We start from the raw sequence: 26,907 nt of genomic DNA, 5'->3' as shown, positions 1-26,907 counted from the left end.
TACTGTTCACTAAGAAAATTCACCAGGCCTGAAAATTATTGTATGCTATGGTTACCATCATCATTCAGGGGTCCCTTGTTTCTTTGTATAATTCCTTGAATCCTGTATAAAACTGTTTTATTGACATTAAAGTATTTTACTGGAACAACAATGTAGTTTTCAGTCTCTAACTCTAGAGGTGTGTCTTCATTAAATCCCAAGGTCTCATTTTCTGTAAAAATATTGTCAATTGCTAAGTTACCAGCTCCAGCACCTTTAAGAACCCCTCTCTGCCATAGTTGGAGAGGGGTCTGTCCTCCCTGTGTAGATAATCTGTGGTTGTTCCACTGAGTTCGGAACTCTGCAGCTGCTCTTTGGACTCTTGGCAAGTAGATGACAAAAAGATGGAGTTCATTAGTGGAGTTCAATGTGCCCTCATATTTCTTGAAGGTAAATAGGGTTAATGAAGTGGAATGATACAACTCTGTTCATTTTTGCCCTCAATGGTTCTATCCTCTGATTGTGGACACTGTGTCCAATAATGGCACTGCATCTATTATCCCCCATCTATCCAGCATATACCGGGCAACCCCTATGTGGTGTATTCTTAGGGGAAGGCCAAAGTTCGGGAAAGGCCTATTCTTAGAGGGAGGCCAATTCCAACATACTTGAGGCCCTGTTGTTATTGAGGCACTGCAAATATATGATGGTCCAACTAAAGCCATCCACACAAACAAGAAAAACCATTCTCCACCTCACCAGTTTATGCCTATGTAGAGAAAAATTGTCAACAGTTACAAAAAGATTTGCAGCCATGGTTAATTAACTTACTGTTTTAGTGATTTCCTGGCCTGATTTTTATGCACCATGCTCAACCTTTTTATTTTATCTCTGCGGCTACTGGTTCCATCCAGAACTTGCATTAAATAAACTGGATTTTACAAAATGAAATGAACGGTCAAATTCTACAGTGATTTCAACACTGCATTTATGACTAATATAAATACTGTATCCACTGTAGTCAACTGTTGGATGCAACAGTATGACTATGAAAAGCCTTAGAGTACAGTAACAGTTTGTGCTTTCATATCTTGATAAAATAGTGTATTAAAACAATACCATAATCGATTGGGAGTTTGAACATGGTATATTCTCCGTCGAATTGCACGGTGGCGGATGAAGGCCCGTCCAACTGGGTGAAGCTATTGCAGGCAGTGTCTCACACACCAGCATTGTATTCTACTGTGGCATGATCTGAGGCCTCCTAATACATACTGTACCTTTCACCTGCGTTTGGAGTGGTTTGAAGGGTTTTGCTGATAATCTCATTCATGTCCTCCTCAGACATTCTTGTAAAGACCAGTGGTCCAATTTCAAGTTGCTGTCTATGCCTGTACAGTGTCCTCCTGCCTGTACAGTGTCCTCCTGCCTGTACAGTGTCCTCCTGCCTGTACAGTGTCCTCCTGCCGATTCCAAAGCATTCAGCTATTCTTTTCCAAATTATTCCAACAGACAATCAATGAGTAATGTAGTATCATGTAGTATGTTGTACTGAGGGGGACCAGGTTGACCATTTCTGATTGTTGGAGTAGTCTTGAATTAAACTTAGCCCTTTGTCTCACTCTCATTAATCTTGAGTTTTCATATGAATGTATAATGGGACAAAAAATGCATATAGCGCACTAAAACATCTCGATGGTTTCTCCCTTCTGACTGCTGGGTAATTGAGAGAAAGGAAGAAACCAGGGCTCTCACGTTTGAAGACAGGCAAGCGTGACATCAAAGAAAAAACAATAATGGGGAGTTGTTGTGTTTGGTAAGGATCACTGACCGCAATTTAACCAAATACAAAGTATTTGTTTATTTCCATTTATTAATTTGTGTGTGCTGGTTTGTTGTTGTGTGTGTGTGTGTGTGTGTGAGAGAGAGAGAGAGAGAGAGAGAGAGAGAGAGAGAGAGAGCGAGAGAGAGAGAGAGAGAGATTATAACTGGTGTTGTTAATTGTAAGTGTTTTTTGCCTTTTTAGACTCCTTTATCATTTGTAATGTTGCTCCCATTTAAAACAGTTTGGCTGAAGCCCAGCCATTTTTACGGTCATGATTGAGGACAGTGTCCCGTCCAGAGACAAGCTCAAACCTCAACTTTTACTTGCAGTACCGAGCAGAGCCACTAGGACACACAGTACAGTTGAGCTCAGATGTGCAGACACTAAATTATGAACTTTTTATAAATGACTCTGAATATGACTCTTTAAATTACACAAAAGGCACAATATGCTCATGTCCTACCTAATAATCTGTTCTTGTTGTCTGTTGAGCTGTAAATACAGTCCTGCTGCTGATCCTAACACACTTTTACTGCTGTAACTCCACTCACCCTGCTGTTGATGTTCTACGATCGCTCTGCTCCTTCTAGCTTTCTGCATTATGACTCACCTCCTGCTACTGTGGATAATCTCATCTGTATATCCTGAAGATGTGCACCTTCCCAATACAGTTTATGTCCACAGTTCACCTACCTGCTTTACTTAGTAGTCTTATTTGAAAACCACACAAACTACAAATTAGCACATGCCAGTCAAATCACAAAATTTGTGATAGAATGCCAAATTTGCATTTAAAAAGTTTATTTCTTCAAATAAAAAACTTTAGACAAAATTATTGATCAAATCTATGTATGTTGAGTTAAATCTAGAAAACCGTGAAATGTGAAACCCCTGTGAAAAGCGTCTAGTGAGGCCCTTAATGTATGAAACATTATTGTGGTTTGGTTTCTGTTCGAGATGAGCAGTGTGGTTTTAACCATTGAGAAATGAGGAAATGCTGTCATTCACATTCTCAGTAAAGCCAAACTTCAAATTAAAATGCAAAACCTGCTTTTATTGTCATTTCAACCATATATAGCTGTTGCAGTACACAGTGAAATGAGACAACATTTCTCCAGGACCATGGTGCTACATAAAACAAAGACAGAGCTAATGAATTAAGTAAGTAGTCCTAGCCCCACAGAGTGCATCTGTGCAACCTGGTGCAAATAGTGTAGAGTAAGACAAGACAAAAAGACAGTGCAGGACAAAAAATAGTGCAAACAAAAAATAAATAAATAAATAAATAAATAAGACGTTTCCCCAAAAACAATACACAAAGACAATACACAAAAACAGCACAGACCAGTACTGTATGTCCAATCAATACTGCATGTGCGAAATACTGGAATGAACATTAGTATTATAGCAGCAGTTACATGAGATTGCAAAACAGCAATCAACTGAAATGTGGAAGACAGCATGTGCAAAGAGCAAAAACAGTGTGTTAAACAGCATGTAAGCAGTTTTATATAGTGGTGCTGTAGACATGGATGTATATTGGAAGTCATTGCAGTCCATACAGTTTATTGTGCATGTGTGTGTGTTGTGCTCAGCACAGTTCAGTTCAGTTATTGAGGAGTCTGCTGGCTTGTGGAAAAAACTGTTCCACAGTCTGATTGCGAGGGCCTGAATGCTTCGATACAGACAGCAGGACAGTGAAGAGTGTGTGAGGGGTGCATGGGGTCATCCACAAAGCTGTTGGCTTTGCGAATGTAGCCTACATGTACTGTATGGTGTAAATGTCCATGAGAGAGGGAAGAAAGACTCCAATGATTTTCGCAGCTGTCCTTCAATACAATGGGTGTTAGTTCGTTAGTTATGATAGTCATTGAGGCATGACACTGTAAACTTCTTTGGGACGGGAACGATGGTGCTTGTCTTAATGCACGTAGGAAAAACAGTGCTGCTCATGGAAATGTTGAAGATGTCAGTGAAGACATCTCAGTGCACTCAAAGCAGTCCTGCAGAGCAGAGATGGCTCCTGCTGGCCAGGATTTCAACTGCTTCAGAACCAGTTTAGTGCATCTGACACATGGTCTGTATGCTGAAATTAGCAAAACAGAGATGTGGTCTAAGTAGCCAAAGTGGGGGCGGGGCTCTGCACGATACGTGCCAGGAATGTTTGTGTAAACAAGAAACAGCATGTTTTCCCCTCCTTTTGCAAAGTCCACATACTGATGCAATTTAGGGAGCACTGATTTGAGATTTGCATGATTAAAATCTCCGGCGATGATAAACAGTCTGTTGGGGTGAGCATTTTGCAGATCGCTAATAGCCAATAGTGTGTGTGTGTGTGTGTGTGTGTGTGTGTGTGTGTGTGTGTGTGTGTGTGTGTGTGTGTGTGTGTGTGTGTTACACTACCCGTACTCAATAAAACCAGAATTAATCAGGAACAAGTCCAATAACTTGATCTTGACTTCCTGCACTTTGACCTCTGCCTTGAATTATGATGAAGCTTGAGCTTATTAAAAAATACATGTGAGTTCACTCACCTGTTTCCTGTCTCATAAAAAATTGACAGATTTAACAGACAACAACATTCAAATCTTTTGACCATAAAACTATATATTTGCTCCCTTAGAGAAGGTTTATAACTTACGTCTCATTTCAGGCCCTGGACTCACAGCTCTAACAGTAAAACTGATGATCTATAAAAACACACACAGCACACAATTTTTTTTCTGTTCACTTACATCAGGGCTGTCAAGTGTCACACATTGAGAGTGACAGTCACGCACTACTGTCTTTTGTCACGCTCTCCCACCACACATCGTATTTCTCAAGCAGAAAAACTTTTTGACTATTTATCATATATTTAATAAGCTGCAGTGGCTCAAATGTATCAGTCCGCACCGCTGTCTCTGTGGAACTGGGCAGGAATCAAGCGCGTCTCAGTTCTTAGTCGATCCTGAAACTTATCAGCCAATCAAAAAAAAGAGGCTACACAATAGCCAATAAGAAAATAGCACTATCTGGGTAAGAGTTAATGCAACAACCAATGAAAAAAATCATTTTCAGTAGAGAGGGTATTTTTGATGGTCGGTTACATTACAAACGATAAAGGAGTCCAAAAAGGCAACAAATACTTACAATAAACACATAACAATAACACATAAATAACACATAAAGACATCTCTCTCTCTCTCTCTCTCTCTCTCTCTCTCTCTCTCTCTCTCTCTCTCTCTCACACACACACATACACACACACACACACACATAGACACACATAGACACACGCGCGCGCGCGCGCACACACACACACACACACACACACACACACACACACACACACACAGACACACACACACACACATTTTAATAATAATTAATAGAAATTAAACAAATACTTTGTATTTGGTTAAACTGCGGTCAGTGATCCTTACCAAACACAACAACTCCCCCATTATTGGGGTTTGAGGTGTCACGCTTGCCTGCCTTCAAAACTTGAGAGCCCTGACTTACTTATTTGCTCTTATTAATGTTATCAAACCCAAGACTTTTTAGTCCCTTGTACAGAAACCACAACAGCTCTCTCTCTCTCTCTCTCTCTCTCTCTCTCTCTCTCTCTCTCTCTCTCTCTCTCTCTCTCTCTCTCTCTCTCGCTCTCTCTCTCTCTACTCTGTGCACTTCCTCTTTCAACATTTTTGGACTCATCTGTATTTAGCTATGTGGAGAGATTCTTCATGCTCTATTTCTATAATGCACATTATGAGTTAATACTGTATATTTTATTTGTAATAATTTGTTGCAAATAATGAACCTTAATAATGGTCTTGACTCAAGAGCATGAATTTACATTTGAACTCTCTCTCTCTCTCTCTCTCTCTCTCTCTCTCTCTCTCTCTCTCTCTCTCTCTCTCTCTCTCTCTCTCTCTGAAGTTTGAAGTCTTAAGAGTACAGGAAGTGTCGAGGCATTAACACAGACACTTGTGGTTCTGTCAGTAAGTCAGTCATCAGTTGGACATGATGGAGCTCCGTCCACTCTGTGTGATGTTCTGTGAGTAAATGTTTTCTGTGAGTTTTCATTAGTGGTGAATTAAGTTTTGTTTTAACCAAATGATTGTTTGAACAAACCTAATTTCATCTTCTGTGTCGTTATTTAATTCTATAGCTAAGGTCTAATATTTTAAAAAAGGGAAATTAAATTCAGCATTTTGTGGTACTTTTAGGTTTGAGCCAAGTGATTTTATTTGTAAAATATTAAATAGTCATTAAACAAACACTGTTTTCAGTAATTGTATCCTGGTGTCTCTCACATGTGCAGAACATTACAGCTGATTATTTTAACTGCTGTTATACATTCATACACTGTATTTGTTTAGGATTTTAAAATGTGTACTTTATTCTACATTTCTTTGGAGATCTTTTCTGCACTCTGTAAAGAGAAGAAAGTTAATCTTGTAGATGTACAATGTGCGAGGAGACTGTGCCAAGCAAAGAGGAAATCAAGTGTCACTTTCTAAATGAATGATATTTATATTAACAGCCATGGCACTGGGTTTAACAACAGAACAGATTGGATGGTGTTTTAATATATCTGTTTGTGGTTTAAGCAAACAGGAATCAAACAGTACAAGAATTAATACAATAATCTACAGTAAACCTCCTTCATAGTGGGCCACATCACACGACATCACACCACACTGCTGTTCATTATTTTATTATCATCATAATAACTGCACACTAACAAGTGTTTTAGCTCTAAATGAACCTTAACTAATGTCTGTTTCTCTCTCTACCTTTAGTGCTGACTGAACTCATCCTCCGTACACAAACAGGTGATTTAGGTAGGTTTCATTTATTAACCTTTTTAATTTATTCAAATAATGTTAATAACAAGTGACACATGTAATGTTAAACTGAGACCAGTGGAATGTAATGAATCTTTCTGATGTGACAAAGACTCAGTGGTGTTGTGAGGGTGGGGCTTCGGGGGCTTAAGCCCCTCATGTACTGTCAAAAGTCCCTGTTCTTTTGAGGACTGAAAACGTTTTACACCACAAATAAAGTGCAATAAACCTGTATGTCCGTTAGCGCCTATTTTACACGTTCATTCCGCTATGCGTTGTTTTTAAACTTAGGTGTCGAGCTGTTAAACAGAACAGTTCCTATTCTATTCAGCAGGTGGCGCTGTTGTTAGTATACGGCTATTGTACAGTCGTCATTCATTCATTCATTTAGAAAGTCACTCAGTCAGTAAAAGAGTTGGTGAGGTAATAATAATGCAAATGTTCTACCTAACTGAACAGTTTTAATGTCAGTTTTAAAGTTTGCTGCTCTGCTAAAATTAAATAACCTTCATCAATTAAATGTATTTTTACATCATAAATAGGCCTACATTGATACATAAGATAAAACGTATGTGGCTCTGGATAAGAGCATATGCCATAAATGTAAACTTTTGAAATACTGAGTAAGTGGTCTGACAAATACAGAAACATATTATACACACACAAAAATGCAGTCTCACCTCATATTGCAGCTGCCAATGGTTCATTCGCCACCACAAACAAAAGAGGTGATAACGGACAGCTGAGTATCTGCAGCGTAGAGAAATGAAAGGTGACCAATTGCTATTTGCATGAGTAGCTGCTGAAGGAGAGGACTAAAGAACTTTAATTCAGGATCTGAACCTTGGGCCAAATTCGAACTGCTACAGAGTATAAAAGAGATAATCCCAGTCCTATGGAATAAAAACACTGTCAATAATAATTGTACGTAATTCAAAGCATTTGTGTGTAAATTTTAATTTTGTGGAGTTGGATCCCAAACGACAGTTTACAGATACGAGATTTTGCGTGTTTGTTCAAATACAACTCCAAAATGTACGACTATGACAGTTTACACACACAACGCTTGTTTTCACAACACCTCTTTTTCACACACGAAAACGGTCTGCGAAACAAGTGTCAAAAATACGTCATCACGCTCACAGGCATTACTATCCGAGGGAAGATGAATCAATTCCACGAAGTGCGCATGCGCCCCGCCCTCTTTTAAACCACTGGTACCATTGTGGTGAAAATAACCACGAGCCAAAGGATTGTAATTTTGCAAGGCAAAAATTTTACAATTGTGGAAAGCTGGAAACATTTGAGAAGAGTGTGTAGAGTAAAACTACAAGACACTAAAGCAGATAAGTGCAAGAAAACTTCAAGATGGGGGGGAGGAAAATTACAAAAGAGCAAATTATCTCCAAGACCAAGAAAAAGAGGTGCCTGGAGAGGAAGTATACACCATGTATAGTACAGAGGCAAGCATACCCCATGTATCCCCTATCATACAAATGTTGTCCGTAAACGAATGCCTAGTGAAATTTGAGACTGACACGGGATGCAGTGTGACTGTTCTATCACAAGCAGAACATGCCAAATTGGATGCTAAAAAGAAACTGCCTCAGTTTACAAGCAAGGTCAACCTTAAATCGTACACAGGACAGTCAGTGAACATTCTGGGTACCACAAAAGTCAAAGTAAAATACAAAGGTATTACCAAAGAACTACCATCAATCGTGGTGGCTGGATCAGGACCAAATCTGCTGAGACGAGCATAGCTCACAGAGTTAAAACTCAGCTGGGAGAACATCAACAACATAGAAAGTAGTTCTGAGAGGTTACAGGACATTTTGAAGGCACATGAGACAGTTTTAAAGAGGAACTGGGAACACTAAAAGGCAAAGATATATGTATCCAGTGAGGCAAAACCTAGTTTTTACCAGAGCTGGTTGGTACTGGAGAGACAAAGCAGCCTGAGAGTTCACAAACAGGTTGTGTGAGACTATCTTAAAGTCTTTGTGAAATGATAGAGAAGAAGAAAAAAAAACATTTCATAACAAGAGGTTGAGATATTGCAATAAGTTATGTTGAGGTTGTTATACGACATTCCTATAAATGTATATGTTGAAAATAATTTAAGTGGAAGTTTTCAAGTTAAGGGAGGAAGAATGTCATGTTGTGTTCTAACTAATAATGACCAGTAGGGGTCAGTAGTGATGTTGGTATGTGTTGTATTTCACTGACGAAGAATTATACCACGTGTATGTTGGAAGCGGCACGAAACTGGGCACGTGCGTGTTACGTTATTAATAAATTAAAGCTTATAACAAAATCACGTGACTGTTATTGTTTACAAGATACAACAAGGAACATAACAACTACACAGAAACTCCTGGGGTGACCTGAAATAAACCAGTCACTGCATATACTACACTCAGTAATGCTGTAATTAAAACATGAATCGAGTTAAAAGCAGTCACAAATTCAGAACAGTAACTTTATTCATTTTTAGCATTGAGTCAGAATTACACATTGTGATCTACATTTTATTTGTTAGTAATTACATCATTAAAATAATGATTTTACTTTTATCTATTTTACACAGAGAAACCTAAACCTGTGGTGATTATAAAGCCTGATCAACACGTGTTCAGAGGAGAGACTGTGACATTCAAATGTGAGATAAAGAGCGCAAATGTCACCGAGTGGACATACAGCTGGTATAAGAAAGATGACACAGAGAAGCCGTACAAAGAAGCACAAGAGTTCAACATCAGCTCAGTTACAGACTCTGACAGTGGTACATACATCTGCAGAGGGACGAGCAGTAACTCTCAGTTCTCAGAGGACAGTGATCCTGTTAAACTCACTGTATCAGGTAAGTCTGTGAGTTTATCCTCATTATTTCTGTTTTGGCAAGGAAAATATATATCAGTAATTTCATCTTTCAGATTTTCATTGAGCTAAACTGTAACCCAGTCTCATTTTAATGACTTTTGAGCTTCCTCCTGTCTGTTTACTATAAATTTATACTTTTCTATATTAATACCTCAAATTTCTTTTATTTCTGGTCAAGACACAAATCATCACTTATTAGCCAGTCTTTTCACTTTGATTTTATCTTTAATTGTATTGATCTGTATAAAAAAACATGTTCTTTACTTAATAGTCTAAAGCTGATGTTACTGTCATGATTTTGTATGTTTGAAACCGATTGATTAATCACACGATTGAACGAATGATTTCAGAGATTCACTGCTGTGGCTTCACAGTAAATATCAGTGTGTTTAGTTGAGGGTTGAAAATAAATAAATACAGATGTGTGCAGCTGGTGCTGCAGGTTTTGTCATCCCAATCTGCCAACAGCAAAATACTGTACACTTTACTACAACTTGAGGTGGCAGGAAAGTAAAGTAGTGTCAGATTTAGAGTAAATACCTGTGACACATTTACAATAAAGTACTGTGATACCTTAATGTTATATAAAATAACACGTATCCCAGTAGACTTTTATACCTTGCTTGATGTAGGACACAACTGAGCTGAAGTGTTTTGCCCAATGGCATCTTGGTGGTGCTGGGATTTGAGCACACAAGCTTCTGGTGTTAATCTGAGCCTTAACCTCAGAGCCACAACAACTACACCAAAAACAAACACTGCAATTAACTTTCACAGATTCAACTACTTCTCAAGAGTCAAGAAGCTTTTATTTTCTAGAAAACTGGCACATGGAAATTAATACATTTATATAAAAAAAAAACACAGATTTAACATTTTTACATTTAAAGCATTTATCAACTGACCAATAAGTATTTATTTATTGGTCAGTTGATAAATGCTTTAAATGTAAAGGCTACACTAGAAAAGTAGTATGACATTAAGAAAAGATGTTAAAAAACATCAGAGTGACAGAAGAAAATGCTTTTCAATTTAAATCTGATTAGTGCAGTAAAGATTACATTAGTGCTGAATTGTCTGTTTCTTCGCTAACACAAAAAACTAAACCTGAACTCACAACATAAGATCTGTAAATGTGTAAATATAATAAATCATAAAATTTATTGAGGTAAATTCAGTAAAAGTGTTTGATAGAAATGACGACTTCATTCAAGCGCTTCTTCTGCTATGCAATGCAGCAGTACAGCAATCTGTCTAGACTCGGTTTTATCCACAAATCCTGAAGAAGTGACCACGTGAGTTGACTGGACGATAAGATGGCTGGCATGGTGGTATCCGTGGCCCCATTCTATAGTACGTCGCAGTTGTGGGAGGAATATTGCGAGATATTTAATCATTTCTTCATGACAAATGATGTGGATGAACCAGAAAAAAAACGTGCCATTTTGCTGAGCTGTGTCGGAGCGCAGACATACACAATTATGAGGAATCTGCTGAGCCCTGAAAAAACAGGTTCAAAGATGCATGATGAACTGGTGAGTTTGTTGACTAAGCACTTTAATCCGAAACCCAGTGAAATAGTCCAGAGATGGAAGTTTAATTCACGGAACAGACGCTTGGGTGAAAGTATAGCGGAATATGTGGCTGAGCTCAGGAAGCTAGCGCAGGACTGTAACTTTAGTGACACACTCACTGTCATGCTAAGAGACCGGTTAGTGTGCGGAGTCAACGATGATACAGTAGCATACAGAGGAGATTATTAGCAGAGTATGGTCTGACGTTTGAGACGGCGTTGAGAAAAGCACAGGCTATACAAGCGGCTAATAAAGCTATGGCAGATATGAACCGAGAGAAAGGACACAGGCACAGTACCACTGTTTTCCAGATGGAAGCGAGAGAAATGAGAACGTCAGGTGGTACAGGGACATGCTGCTGTTGTGGTGAAAATAACCACGGGCCAAAGGATTGTAAATTTGCAAGGGAAAAATGTTACAATTGTGGAAAGCTGGAAACATTTGAGAAGAGTGTGTAGAGTAAAACTACAAGACACTAAAGCAGATAAGTGCAAGAAAACTTCAAGATGGGGGGGAGGAAAATTACAAAAGAGCAAATTTTCTCCAAGACCAAGAAAAAGAGGTGCCTGGAGAGGAAGTATACACCATGTATAGTACAGAGGCAAGCATACCCCATGTATCCCCTATCATACAAATGTTGTCTGTAAACGAATGCCTAGTGAAATTTGAGATTGACACGGGATGCAGTGTGACTGTTTTATCACAAGCAGAACATGCCAAATTGGATGCTAAAAAGAAACTGCCTCTGATTACAAGCAAGTTCAACCTTAAAACGTACACAGGACAGTCAGTGAACATTCTGGGTACCACAACAGTCAAAGTAAAATACAATGGTATTACCAAAGAACTACAGCAATCGTGGTGGCTGGATCAGGACCAAATCTGCTGGGACGAGCATGGCTCACAGAGTTAAAACTCAGCTGGGAGAACATCAACAACATAGAAAGTAGTTCTGAGAGGTTACAGGACATTTTGAAGGCACATGAGACAGTTTTCAAAGAGGAACTGGGAACACTAAAAGGAACCAAGGCAAAGATATATGTATCCAGTGAGGCAAAACCTCGTTTTATATACATGGAGGCCGGTCTGAGATTAAAACGGGGAAAGTGCAACTTCATGGAAAAGGAAGTCACATTCCTGGGACATGTAGTGGATGCAACAGGGATTCATCCTGTCCCTGAAAAAGTGCAGGCAGTTAAAGATGCACCAACACCAACTTCAGTAACAGAGCTTAAAGCGTACCTGGGACTGTTGAATTATTATAACCGTTTTCTACCAAGCTCTCAACACTTCTAGCAACTCTACACAAACTGCTGAAGAAAGATGTTACCTGGTGTTGGAAAGAGGAGCAAGAGAAAGCTTTCCGGCAATCTAAAGAGTGACTGCAGTCAAGTCAAGTGTTAGTACACTATGATTAAAAAAAAAACCTTATACTTGCCTGTGACGCTTCACGGTTTGGAGTAGGAGCTGTATTAGCACATCAGATGCCGGATGGAACAGAACGACCCATAGGGTTTGTTTCATGAACACTTTCAAAAGTGGAAAAAAACTACACACAACTAGATAAAGAGGGACTTGCTGTAGTGTTTGGAGTCAAGAGATTCCATAAATACTTGTATGGACGCAAATTTCTAATTTATACAGATCACAAGCCTCTAATTAGTCTCTTAAATGAGCTCAGAACTGTGCCACAAATGGCCTCACAACGAATAATGAGATGGGCCGTGCTACTAGGTGCTTATGAATGTCATTTCATACAGAGCTGGAAAAGACAATGGAAATGCGGATGCTCTAAGCCGATTTCCCCTTCCAGAAAAACATGAGGAGCTTTGTAAGCAGGAAAAGGTGTTCATGCTGGAAAAAGGGGTGAGCTCAATTACAACATCAGAGCAAATCAAGCACTGGACTGCACGAGATCCTGTACTCTCTAGAGTTTGTGAGTATGTACTGAAAGGGTGGCCTGATCATAGCGATGCAGTGGATTTTTCACCTTATAAAAAAAGACAGCAGGAGCTTAGTTTGCAAGATGGTTGTGTGCTGTGGGGAGCACGTCTTATCATTCCTGAGAAAGGACTTTCAGTGTTGCTGGACCAACTACATCAATGTCATCCAGGGGTGTCGAGGATGAAAGGATTGACGAGGAGCTACCTATGGTGGGCTAAACTGGATGTGGACATAGAGTCTAAAGTCAAAAGCTGTAAAATATGTCAGGAACAGAGAAAAACTCCTGTGTGTGCACCACTTCATCTGTGGGAGTGGCCAAGAAAGCCCTGGAGACGTGTACATACTGTATGGATTATGCTGGTCAATTTATGGGTAAAATGTTTCTAATCTTAATTGACGCACATTCTAAGTGGATAGATGCATACCCCCAGAATTCAGCAACGACAGCTATCACTCTTGAGTGCCTGAGGAACAGTTTCAGTGTGCATGGCATTCCTGAAGTCATAGTGTCAGACAATGCTCAGTGTTTCATGTGAGGCATGTAAAGAATTCATGTCAAGAAATGGAATAACACATGTTACGGCTGCTCCGTATCATCCATCATCAAATGGCTTTGCTGAGAGAGCTGTACAGACTCTCAAGGATCTCTTAAAGAAAAGTTCAGGAGACACCATTGAGACCAAGTTACACCGTGCATTGTTCAGTTATCAAATAACACCGCAGTCTACAACAGGGTTATCACCTGCAGAAATGATGATGGGAAGGAAGTTGAGATGCACACTCGACAGAATACATCCGGACCTCAACAACAAGATTGAAACAAAGCAACAGAGTCAGAAGGAACAACATGATAAACAGGCAAAGCCCAGATATTTTGAAGTGGGAGATGCTGTGTATACCAGGAACTTTGGTTATGGACCAAAATGGGTGCAGGGAGAAATTGCAGAAATCACAGGACCTGTATCATACAGAGTGAGTCTAGAAAATGCTCAAGTGGTACGTCGGCATGTTGACCAGTTGTTCAGTCGACAACAGGAAGAGGTTCTAAATTCTGAAATTGTTTCCCAAGCTGATGTTCTAGTTCAATCACAAGGATTGGTAGAAACTGAGGACCTGATGTCACAGACCCTGAACCAAGACTTACAAAACCAGAGCTGGTTGGTACTGGAGAGACAAAGCAGCCTGAGAGTTCACAAACAGGTTGTGTGAGGCGTTCAGCAAGAGAAAGAAAAGCACCAGAATATCTTAAAGACTTTGTGAAATGATAGAGAAGAAGAAAAAAAACATTTCATAACAAGAGGTTGAGATATTGCAATAAGTTATGTTGAGGTTGTTATACGACATTCCTATAAATGTATATGTAGAAAATAATTTAAGTGGAAGTTTTCAAGTTAAGGGAAGAATGTCATGTTGTGTTCTAACTAATAATGACCAGTAGGGGTCAGTAGTGATGTTGGTATGTGTTGTATTTCACTGAAGAAGAATTATACCAAGTGTATGTTGGAAGCGGCACGAAACTGGGCACGTGCGTGTTACGTTATTAATAAATTAAAGCTTATAACAAAATCACGTTACTGTTATTGTTTACAAGATACAACAAGGAACATGACAACTACACAGAAACTCCTGGGGTGACCTGAAATAAACCAGTCACTGCATTTACTACACTCAATAATGCTGTAATTAAAACATGAATCGAGTTAAAAGCGTTCACAAATTCAGAACAGTAACTTTACTCATTTTTAGCATTGAGTCAGAATTACACATTGTGATCTACATTTTATTTGTTAGTCATTACATCATTAAAATAATGATTTTACTGTTATATATTTTACACAGAGAAACCTAAACCTGTGGTGATTATAAAGCCTGATCAACACGTGTTCAGAGGAGAGACTGTGACATTCAAATGTGAGATAAAGAGCGCAAAAGACACCGAGTGGACATACAGCTGGTATAAGAAAGATGACACAGAGAAGCCATACAAAGAAGCACAAGAGTTCAACATCAGCTCAGTTACAGACTCTAACAGAGGCAAATACACCTGCAGAGGGATGAGCAATAACTCTCAGTTCTCAGAGGAGAGCGATCCTGTTAAACTCACTGTATCAAGTAAGTCTGTGAGTTTATCCTCATTATTTCTGTTTTGGCAAGGAAAATATATATCAGTAATTTCATCTTTCAGATTTTCATTGAGCTAAACTGTAACCCAGTCTCATTTTAATGACTTTTGAGCTTCCTCCAGTCTGTTTAATAGAAATTTGTACTTTTCTATATTAATACCTCAAATTTCTTTTATTTCTGGTCAAGACACAAATCATCACTTATTAGCCAGTCTTTTCACTTTGATTTTATTTTTAATTGTATTGATCTGTATAAAAAACATGTTCTTTACTTAATAGTCTAAAGCTGATGTTACTGTCATGATTTTGTATGTTTGAAACCGATTGATTAATCACACGATCGAACGAATGATTTCAGAGATTCACTGCTGTGGCTTCACAGTAAATATCAGTGTGTTTAGTTGAGGGTTGAAAATAAATAAACACTGATGTGTGCAGTTGGTGCTGCAGGTTTTGTCATCCCAATCTGCCAAAACCAAAATACACTTTACTACAACTTGAGGTGGCAGGAAAGTAAAGTAGTGTCAGATTTAGAGTAAATACCTGTGACACATTTACAATAAAGTACTGTGATACCTTAATGTTATATAAAATAACACGTATCCCAGTAGACTTTTATACCTTGCTTGATGTAGGACACAACTGAGCTGAAGTGTTTTGCCCAATGGCATCTTGGTGGTGCTGGGATTTGAGCACACAAGCTTCTGGTGTTAATCTGAGCCTTAACCTCAGAGCCACAACAACTACACCAAAAACAAACACTGCAATTAACTTTCACAGATTCAACTACTTCTCAAGAGTCAAGAAGCTTTTATTTTCTAGAAAACTGGCACATGGAAATTAATACATTTATATAAAAAAAAAACACAGATTTAACATTTTTACATTTAAAGCATTTATCAACTGACCAATAAGTATTTATTTATTGGTCAGTTGATAAATGCTTTAAATGTAAAGGCTACACTAGAAAAGTAGTATGACATTAAGAAAAGATGTTAAAAAACATCAGAGTGACAGAAGAAAATGCTTTTCAATTTAAATCTGATTAGTGCAGTAAAGATTATATTAGTACTGAATTGTGTTTCTTCTCTAACACAAAAAACTAAACCTGAACTCACAACATAAGATCTGTAAATGTGTAAATATAATAAATCATAAAATTTATTGAGGTAAATTCAGTAAAAGTGTTTGATAGAAATGACGACTTCATTCAAGCGCTTCTTCTGCTATGCAATGCAGCAGTACAGCAATCTGTCTAGACTCGGTTTTATCCACAAATCCTGAAGAAGTGACCACGTGAGTTGACTGGACGATAAGATGGCTGGCATGGTGGTATCCGTGGCCCCATTCTATAGTACGTCGCAGTTGTGGGAGGAATATTGCGAGATATTTAATCATTTCTTCATGACAAATGATGTGGATGAACCAGAAAAAAAACGTGCCATTTTGCTGAGCTGTGTCGGAGCGCAGACATACACAATTATGAGGAATCTGCTGAGCCCTGAAAAAACAGGTTCAAAGATGCATGATGAACTGGTGAGTTTGTTGACTAAGCACTTTAATCCGAAAGACAGTGAAATAGTCCAGAGATGGAAGTTTAATTCACGGAACAGACGCTTGGGTGAAAGTATAGCGGAATATGTGGCTGAGCTCAGGAAGCTAGCGCAGGACTGTAACTTTAGTGACACACTCACTGTCATGCTAAGAGACCGGTTAGTGTGCGGAGTCAACGATGATACAGTAGCATACAGAGGAGATTATTAGCAGAGTATGGTCTGACGTTTGAGACGGCGTTGAGAAAAGCACAGGCTATACAAGCGGCTAATAAAGCTATGGCAGATATGAACCGAGAGAAAGGACACAGGCACAGTACCACTGTTTTCCAGATGGAAGCGAGAGAAATGAGAACGTCAGGTGGTACAGGGACATGCTGCTGTTGTGGTGAAAATAACCACGGGCCAAAGGATTGTAAATTTGCAAGGGAAAAATGTTACAATTGTGGAAAGCTGGAAACATTTGAGAAGAGTGTGTAGAGTAAAACTACAAGACACTAAAGCAGATAAGTGCAAGAAAACTTCAAGATGGGGGGGAGGAAAATTACAAAAGAGCAAATTTTCTCCAAGACCAAGAAAAAGAGGTGCCTGGAGAGGAAGTATACACCATGTATAGTACAGAGGCAAGCATACCCCATGTATCCCCTATCATACAAATGTTGTCTGTAAACGAATGCCTAGTGAAATTTGAGATTGACACGGGATGCAGTGTGACTGTTTTATCACAAGCAGAACATGCCAAATTGGATGCTAAAAAGAAACTGCCTCTGATTACAAGCAAGTTCAACCTTAAAACGTACACAGGACAGTCAGTGAACATTCTGGGTACCACAACAGTCAAAGTAAAATACAATGGTATTACCAAAGAACTACAGCAATCGTGGTGGCTGGATCAGGACCAAATCTGCTGGGACGAGCATGGCTCACAGAGTTAAAACTCAGCTGGGAGAACATCAACAACATAGAAAGTAGTTCTGAGAGGTTACAGGACATTTTGAAGGCACATGAGACAGTTTTCAAAGAGGAACTGGGAACACTAAAAGGAACCAAGGCAAAGATATATGTATCCAGTGAGGCAAAACCTCGTTTTATATACATGGAGGCCGGTCTGAGATTAAAACGGGGAAAGTGCAACTTCATGGAAAAGGAAGTCACATTCCTGGGACATGTAGTGGATGCAACAGGGATTCATCCTGTCCCTGAAAAAGTGCAGGCAGTTAAAGATGCACCAACACCAACTTCAGTAACAGAGCTTAAAGCGTACCTGGGACTGTTGAATTATTATAACCGTTTTCTACCAAGCTCTCAACACTTCTAGCAACTCTACACAAACTGCTGAAGAAAGATGTTACCTGGTGTTGGAAAGAGGAGCAAGAGAAAGCTTTCCGGCAATCTAAAGAGTGACTGCAGTCAAGTCAAGTGTTAGTACACTATGATTAAAAAAAAAACCTTATACTTGCCTGTGACGCTTCACGGTTTGGAGTAGGAGCTGTATTAGCACATCAGATGCCGGATGGAACAGAACGACCCATAGGGTTTGTTTCATGAACACTTTCAAAAGTGGAAAAAAACTACACACAACTAGATAAAGAGGGACTTGCTGTAGTGTTTGGAGTCAAGAGATTCCATAAATACTTGTATGGACGCAAATTTCTAATTTATACAGATCACAAGCCTCTAATTAGTCTCTTAAATGAGCTCAGAACTGTGCCACAAATGGCCTCACAACGAATAATGAGATGGGCCGTGCTGCTAGGTGCTTATGAATGTCATTTCATACAGAGCTGGAAAAGACAATGGAAATGCGGATGCTCTAAGCCGATTTCCCCTTCCAGAAAAACATGAGGAGCTTTGTAAGCAGGAAAAGGTGTTCATGCTGGAAAAAGGGGTGAGCTCAATTACAACATCAGAGCAAATCAAGCACTGGACTGCACGAGATCCTGTACTCTCTAGAGTTCGTGAGTATGTACTGAAAGGGTGGCCTGATCATAGCGATGCAGTGGATTTTTCACCTTATAAAAAAAGACAGCAGGAGCTTAGTTTGCAAGATGGTTGTGTGCTGTGGGGAGCACGTCTTATCATTCCTGAGAAAGGACTTTCAGTGTTGCTGGCCCAACTACATCAATGTCATCCAGGGGTGTCGAGGATGAAAGAATTGACGAGGAGCTACCTATGGTGGCCTAAACTGGATGTGGACATAGAGTCTAAAGTCAAAAGCTGTAAAATATGTCAGGAACAGAGAAAAACTCCTGTGTGTGCACCACTTCATCTGTGGGAGTGGCCAAGAAAGCCCTGGAGACGTGTACATACTGTATGGATTATGCTGGTCCATTTATGGGTAAAATGTTTCTAATCTTAATTGACGCACATTCTAAGTGGATAGATGCATAACCCCAGAATTCAGCAACGACAGCTATCACACGTGAGTGCCTGAGGAACAGTTTCAGTGTGCATGGCATTCCTGAAGTCATAGTGTCAGACAATGCTCAGTGTTTCATGTGAGGCATGTAAAGAATTCATGTCAAGAAATGGAATAACACATGTTATGGCTGCTCCGTATCATCCATCATCAAATGGCTTTGCTGAGAGAGCTGTACAGTCTCTCAAGGATCTCTTAAAGAAAAGTTCAGAAGACACCATTGAGACCAAGTTACACCGTGCATTGTTCAGTTATCGAATGACACCGCAGTCTACAACAGGGTTATCACCTGCAGAAATGATGATGGGAAGGAAGTTGAGATGCACACTCGACAGAATACATCCGGACCTCAACAACAAGATTGAAACAAAGCAAAAGAGTCAGAAGGAACAACATGATAAACAGGCAAAGCCCAGATATTTTGAAGTGGGAGATGCTGTGTGTACCAGGAACTTTGGTTATGGACCAAAATGGGTGCAGGGACAAATTGCAGAAATCACAGGACCTGTATCATACAGAGTGAGTCTAGAAAATGCTCAAGTGGTACGTCGGCATGTTGACCAGTTGTTCAGTCGACAACAGGAAGAGGTTCTAAATTCTGAAATTGTTTCCCAAGCTGATGTTCTAGTTCAATCACAAGGATTGGTAGAAACTGGAGACCCTGATGTCACAGACCCTGAACCAAGACTTACAAAACCAGAGCTGGTTGGTACTGGAGAGACAAAGCAGCCTGAGAGTTCACAAACAGGTTGTGTGAGGCGTTCAGCAAGAGAAAGAAAAGCACCAGAATATCTTAAAGACTTTGCGAAATGATAGAGAAAAAGAGAAGAACATTTCATAACAAGAGGTTGAGATATTGCAATAAGTTATGTTGAGGTTGTTATACGACATTCCCATAAATGTATATGTTGAAAATAATTTAAGTGGAAGTTTTCAAGTTAAGGGGAGAAGGATGTCATGTTGTGTTCTAACTAATAATGACCAGTAGGGGTCAGTAGTGATGTTGGTATGTGTTGTAATTCACTGACGAAGAATTATACCACGTGTATGTTGGAAGCGGCACGAAACTGGGCACGTGCGTGTTACGTTATTAATAAATTAAAGCTTATAACAAAATCACGTGACTGTTATTGTTTACAAGATACAACAAGGAACATAACAACTACACAGAAACTCCTGGGGTGACCTGAAATAAACCAGTCACTGCATATACTACACTCAATAATGCTGTAATTAAAACATGAATCGAGTTAAAAGCAGTCACAAATTCAGAACAGTAACTTTATTCATTTTTAGCATTGAGTCAGAATTACACATTGTGATCTACATTTTATTTGTTAGTAATTACATCATTAAAATAATGATTTTACTGTTATATATTTTACACAGAGAAACCTAAACCTGTGGTGATTATAAAGCCTGATCAACACGTGTTCAGAGGAGAGACTGTGACATTCAAATGTGAGATAAAGAGCGCAAAAGTCACCGAGTGGACATACAGCTGGTATAAGAAAGATGACACAGAGAAGCCGTACAAAGATACACAAGAGTTCAGCATCAGCTCAGTTACAGACTCTAACAGTGGCACATACACCTGCAGAGGGAAGAGCAATAACTCTCAGTTCTCAGAGGACAGTGATCCTGTTAAACTCACTGTATCAGGTAAGTCTGTGAGTTTATCCTCATTATTTCTGTTTTGGCAAGGAAAATATATATCAGTAATTTCATCTTTCAGATTTTAATTGAGCTAAACTGTAACCCAGTCTCATTTTAATGACTTTTGAGCTTCCTCCTGTCTGTTTACTATAAATTTATACTTTTCTATATTAATACCTCAAATTTCTTTTATTTCTGGTCAAGACACAAATAATCACTTATTAGCCAGTCTTTTCACTTTGATTTTATTTTTAATTGTATTGATCTGTATAAAAAACATGTTCTTTACTTAATAGTCTAAAGCTGATGTTACTGTCATGATTTTGTATGTTTGAAACCGATTGATTAATCACACGATTGAACGAATGATTTCAGAGATTCACTGCTGTGGCTTCACAGTAAATATCAGTGTGTTTAGTTGAGGGTTGAAAATAAATAAATACAGATGTGTGCAGTTGGTGGTGCAGGTTTAGTCATCCCAATCTGCCAACAGCAAAATACACTTTACTACAACTTGAGGTGGCAGGAAAGTAAAGTAGTGTCAGATTTAGAGTAAATACCTGTGACACATTTACAATAAAGTACTGTGATACCTTAATGTTATATACAATAACACGTATCCCAGTAGACTTTTGTACCTTGCTTGATGTAGGACACAACTGAGCTGAAGTGTTTTGCCCAATGACCTCTTGGTGGTGCTGGGATTTGAGCACACAAGCTTCTGAAGTATTAATCTGAGCCTTAACCTCAGAGCCACAACTACATCAACTATGTCTCAAGAGTCACGAAGCTTTTATTTTCTAGAAAATTAACACTTGGAAATTAATAAATTTAATTTAAAATCACAGATTTAACATTTTTACATTTGAAGCATTTATCAACTGACCAATAAGTATTTATTTATATACTTCCTTCTTAACTGGGTTACAAATAGAAGAAAGATCTGTCTCTCCCAGGAGAATTAGAACTTAAATATCTGTGTGTACAGTTATTACACTATTATATTATAAAGGATTTTCTCCACTTATTTGAAAGTGAAATATCAATCATCAAATAATTGAGAGAAATTAATAATGGACAACAAAGTCAATGGACATCAAATAAATATACAGAATATCAGCCACTGAATTAATCATACAAGAACCCCCCAGTCACTGCATTAGTTATCCCTGTGGAGGATCTGTAGATGTCTGCCTTTGCAGATACTGAAGACATCTTCATATTACACTGAGCCACTTTGTGTGCACATCTGCAGCACCAGCAGTGGTATTTTTACTGGATCCACTCTGTTATCTGTTGTTTGCTGAAGGACTTGAAGGTAGCATACAGACTGAAATATCATCTTTGTCACAGTATGGCTTTACCTCACTCTGGCTTCTGATCTACTCTCTGTCTGAATTCTTACTGTCACTGTATGTTCACCTCGACTCTCATGGTTACACAAAAACTGTTCTAGAGCACCAGGGTTGGTAGCGCTGACTGGACTGTTGTGTGCCCAGTGTGAAGCACAGGGGTGGATCAGTGATGGTTTGGGCTGCAATATTATGCATTTCCTTACGCCCATTATTTATGATAGATGACAGTGTCACTGCCCAGGTCTACCAAAACATTGTAAAGGAACATGTGCACCCAATGGTTCAAACATTGTACCCTGAAGTTGCTGCAGTGTATCGGGATGATTATGCACCAATAAACACAACAAGAATGTTGAGAGTGATCTGATGAACATGATAGTGAAGTGTATCATCTCTCAAGTCCTGCACAGTCACCAGATCTGAATATTATCGTGCGGTAATATGGAAGTGTGTGTCAGGAAACATTTTTCTATACTAGCATCACATGATGACCTGGCCAGTGTTCTGCAAAATAAATGGTTAATAATTCCTCTGGCTACGTTGTAGGACTTGTATCGGTCATTGCAAAGATGAATTGATGCTGTATTGGCTGCGAAAGGAGGCCTTACACAACACTAATATATTATTGTGTGGTCTAAAACCAGGGATTTTGTTTCATTGTACAACCCCTGTAGGATAGTTGGTCATGAGAATAGTTTATTTATGTAGTTATTTGTTGTTTGTTTGTGTGTCTGTTACTTAGCCTGTTTCTGTGTATTGTTATTTATTGCTTCAAAATCTATTTGCAGTTTACAATAACCTTGTTCACAGAAATATTGTGAAATAATTGTACATATTCACAGATGAGGCATAATGAGAGATTGGTGGACTTTATGTGAGTAAGATACACTGGGAAATGCAGACCTTAACTTAGGTCTTAATTTTTATTATATTCACCCATAAAAATAAACTGGTCTAGAGAAGAGAGAGACTGAAGGTCTGCATAATCATACAGCAGTTCTGGTTTGTCCCTCACATTTTACTCACAAATTTACTATAACTATTATGTGATATTATAGAGATGATTACTTTAGTAAAGACTTCACATCCTGAACTGATTTATTTATAACAGAAACCCATGAACTCACATCAAACCTTAAAGGAGATGTACTAACAGGAAACTCAGTGACTCTGAGTATAGACACATTTACTTTATCAGTAGTGACAGAGATAAATCATTTATATGTGAGCAGATATACAGTTCTAAATCTAGTCCTTATATGTATTCTGTATTTAATTTAAAAATGTCATTACTTGTTTAATAAAAGTGAAATTAAATTATATTTGGAAACAATGATTTTTGTATCTTACCAACAGTCTTAAACCTGTGGTGACTATAAAGCTTGATATATTCATTTTTATTTTATTATTATTTTTAATTTATGTAACTATTTTTTAAGATGTAATAAAATATATTTAATATAAGATAAATTCAGTGGAAGTGTGACTTCATTCCTGTGACATCATTTAAGAGCTGTGGTCAGAAGTTTTATTGATTATTTGATTTAACCTTCATTTAACCAGGTAAAATCTCACTGAGATTAAAAATCCCATTTTCAAGAGACCTGGGCAAGACATCAGCATGCCAAATTTCAACAAGCAAAACAGACAAGCAGTTATACAATAGAGTTAGCATAGCATCCAAAAACGAGGGCTGTCAAGTGTCACACATTGAGAGTGACAGTCACGCATTTCGGTCTTTTGTCACGCTCTCCCACCACACATGGTATTTCTCACTAAACTTACTGTTTTATGCCGCAGCTCCCAAAATGTATCAGTCCGCACCGCTGTCTCTATGAACCCGGGCAGGAAACAAGTGCGTCTCCCCTGGAGTTCTAAGTCGAGCCTGTCACTTATCAGCCACTCAAAAACAGAGGCTACACAATAGCCAATCAGAAAATAGCACTATTGTATCTGGGTAAGATTTAATGCAACAAAAAATGAAAAAAAAAAAAAATCATATCCTGGAATTGTTCAGCATCACTCTGAGCACAGAGTAAGTCATGATCTCCTGTTTTAATGTTACAGCAAATTCACAACTTGTTGGACACAAACAATGACATTTTGACTGCTGTTAGAGACGTTTCCCAGATAATCAGTATCAGGTTTTCATGAGTGTCTGTAACTTAGCCAATAGTTTTACAGCCTGTTCACTGACAACACCTGCTCAGAACAAGTAGTCTAGGCCAGTGGTCCTCAAACTGGGGGCCCTGAGATGGTGCCAGGGGCCCCAGCTTTATGACATTTTATAAAATAATAAATTTATCATAAATTCTGTGTAATTAAATCTCTACAAAAAGTACACTACACTGTATAATGTAATATGTTTTCTTTAATTTAAATATTAAGTATTAGTGTTTTGTCATAATTGTTTTATGTCCCTCTTGCCTGTCTTCAAAACTTGAGAGCCCTGCAAAACATTGACCTGAAAATGTAGATATTTACAGAAAGATTTATTATTTAAATTATTACAAATATTTTAAATGAATTTGACAATTTTTCTTTACCTAATTGTTATAGTGATTTTAAACTTTCATGACTTTGATTTTACAGTGAACAGTTAAATGGCTGAATAAGATTTCTTTCTTTTTTAAAGGAAAGAAAAAAGAAAAGAAAAAAGACATTAATGTGTGTGATATGGTTCAGAATTTGAATAAATTTATAAAAGATGTGAAATTCACTGGAGCAATTCAATGACATTTATATATCAGTTTAATGTTTATTTTTTATTTTTAAACAATTTTCTGCATATAAACATTGTGGAAACTTTACAAATAAAAAAATTCAATTAAGTAATTTTCCCATTGTGGGACGAATACATTTTATCTTATAAACACTGTAACTAATTGCTTAATTAGACACAGAGACTAAATTACTGGTTATGTTGTAAAAGTGAATCAAATACATCTCTTCATCATTTTATATCAACAGGAAAACCCAAACCGACTTTGACTGTGACTCCTCAGAGCTCCGTCTACACTGGAGACACTGTTACTCTGAGATGTAATCTGGTGTCCACTGGATGGACGTTTCTCTGGTACGAAGATCAGATAGGGAATTCCCGGCACATTGGAGAAACAAACACTAAAACACACACTGTGACAGTGTCTAATGAAGGACAAGTAAGTTACGACTGTTATGCACGCAGAAGAAACTACTACTCAGAGAGGAGTGAACCAGCCACAATTACAGTAAGAGGTGTGTCATGTTTTCTACTTTTACACTACAGGTTTAATGTTAGGAAAACAATGAAAACCTAATTATTTTATTGTTTTAATAATTATTTGTAATAATATAACTATATAATATGTTTACTTGATTCTGGATATGTTTATTTTTGTGATCTTTCTATAGCAAGACCAAAGCCTGAAGTGAAAGTACAGCCAGATGACCATGGCTTTGTGTTTACTGGAGAAACTGTCACTTTCTCATGTGAGATAAAGACTAGAGGATCCTGGAAGTATCAGTGGTTCAGGGATAATAATGAACTCAGTGATGCTAAAGGAAAGAAAATCTACAAAATCAATTATGTTAAAGTGTCTCATAAAGGTGTTTACACATGTAAAGGAACACAGTCATCAAATCCACGATACACAGAGACTAGTGATGCTGTTACACTGACTGTATCAGGTGAGTGTGTTTTATGTCACATATTGTCTGTTTCTGTAACAGTAAAAAAAGTGTATTTTGTATAGAACTGCTTTAAACATGTATTTTATACACACATAATGTTTATTTGTAAATTTGTCTGAGAAACACACAGTATGTTAGAAGCTCTGATTCCTGCCAAGAGTTCAGTTTTGTAAATCATCTTATTTACGTCTTAAATCATTTACTGATAATAAACCACATGAATAGAAGATTCACATCATGTAGTGACAAACTATTTCTCAAATGTTTACTCTGTATCTTAGTTTCTTATTATTATTGTAACTAGGCTACACTAATAAAATAACATAATATTAAGAAAAGATGGAGGTCTAGTTATTGTTTTTCTGAGATCAGTAACATCACAGAGACAAAAACAATACTTTACATTTTAAATCTGATTAGTGCAGTAAAGATTACTTTTTGTGTTTGTTCTCTAACAGAAAACCCTCAAACTGAACTCACAAGAGTATAAGATGTGTAAATATAATAAATCATAAAAGTTACTCAAGTAAATTCAGTAAAAGTGTTTGATAGAAATGACATGACTTCATTCATGTTCCATCGTACATAGGGAATCAGAATCCAACAGTAAATAAGTCATGTGTAGATTTGCATTTTGTGTTTTATTTTTTTATCCAAATTAAACAGAACTAAATCTAAAACAATAATAAACAAGTTGTTTAGCTTCATCACAGAGACAGTAATAATGTTTCACTGTAGAAGTGATTAGTGTAGTAAAGACTACTTCACATTCTGAACTGTTTCATTTCTAACAGAAAAACCTAAACCTCAACTCACATCAAACATTGAAGGAGATGTACTGAGAGGAAACTCAGTGACTCTGTACTGTACACTGACACCACAGTCTGCTGGATGGAAGTTTTACTGGTCCAAACCCACACAGAGCTCTGAGACTGAGACTGAAACACACCAGGACATCATCAGATCAGTTAGAGTCTCTGATGGAGGTCAGTACAAGTGCATAGCTAGAAGAGGAAACCCAGTCTACTACACAGACTACAGTAATGAACTCTCACTAACTGTTACTGGTGAGTAAGAGACTTTGTGTTAAGT

At 38.0% G+C, this 26,907-nt stretch overlaps 2 protein-coding genes across 2 annotated transcripts in view; one reads left to right on the top strand and one right to left on the bottom strand.

Annotated features, from left to right (window-relative positions):
- LOC113645368 (titin-like) overlaps positions 1–26,907 on the top strand; it is a 1,056,738-nt gene that overhangs the window by 417,519 nt on the left and 612,312 nt on the right. Inside the window, exons 8-9 of the mRNA XM_047818848.1 lie at positions 25,114–25,380; positions 25,537–25,812. Coding sequence (XP_047674804.1) covers positions 25,114–25,380; positions 25,537–25,812 — 543 coding nt within the window. The remainder of the gene's footprint in view (positions 1–25,113; positions 25,381–25,536; positions 25,813–26,907) is intronic.
- The window catches only part of LOC113643804 (immunoglobulin superfamily member 1-like), a 789,004-nt gene that overhangs the window by 226,769 nt on the left and 535,328 nt on the right, over positions 1–26,907 (bottom strand). The gene's annotated exons all lie outside the window — the stretch shown is intronic.

Source organism: Tachysurus fulvidraco, chromosome 1 (genome assembly GCF_022655615.1).
Source record: "Tachysurus fulvidraco isolate hzauxx_2018 chromosome 1, HZAU_PFXX_2.0, whole genome shotgun sequence".
NCBI lineage: Eukaryota > Metazoa > Chordata > Actinopteri > Siluriformes > Bagridae > Tachysurus > Tachysurus fulvidraco.
Note: the sequence above shows the minus strand (reverse complement) of the source record. Positions and strands in the feature narration are given on the sequence as shown.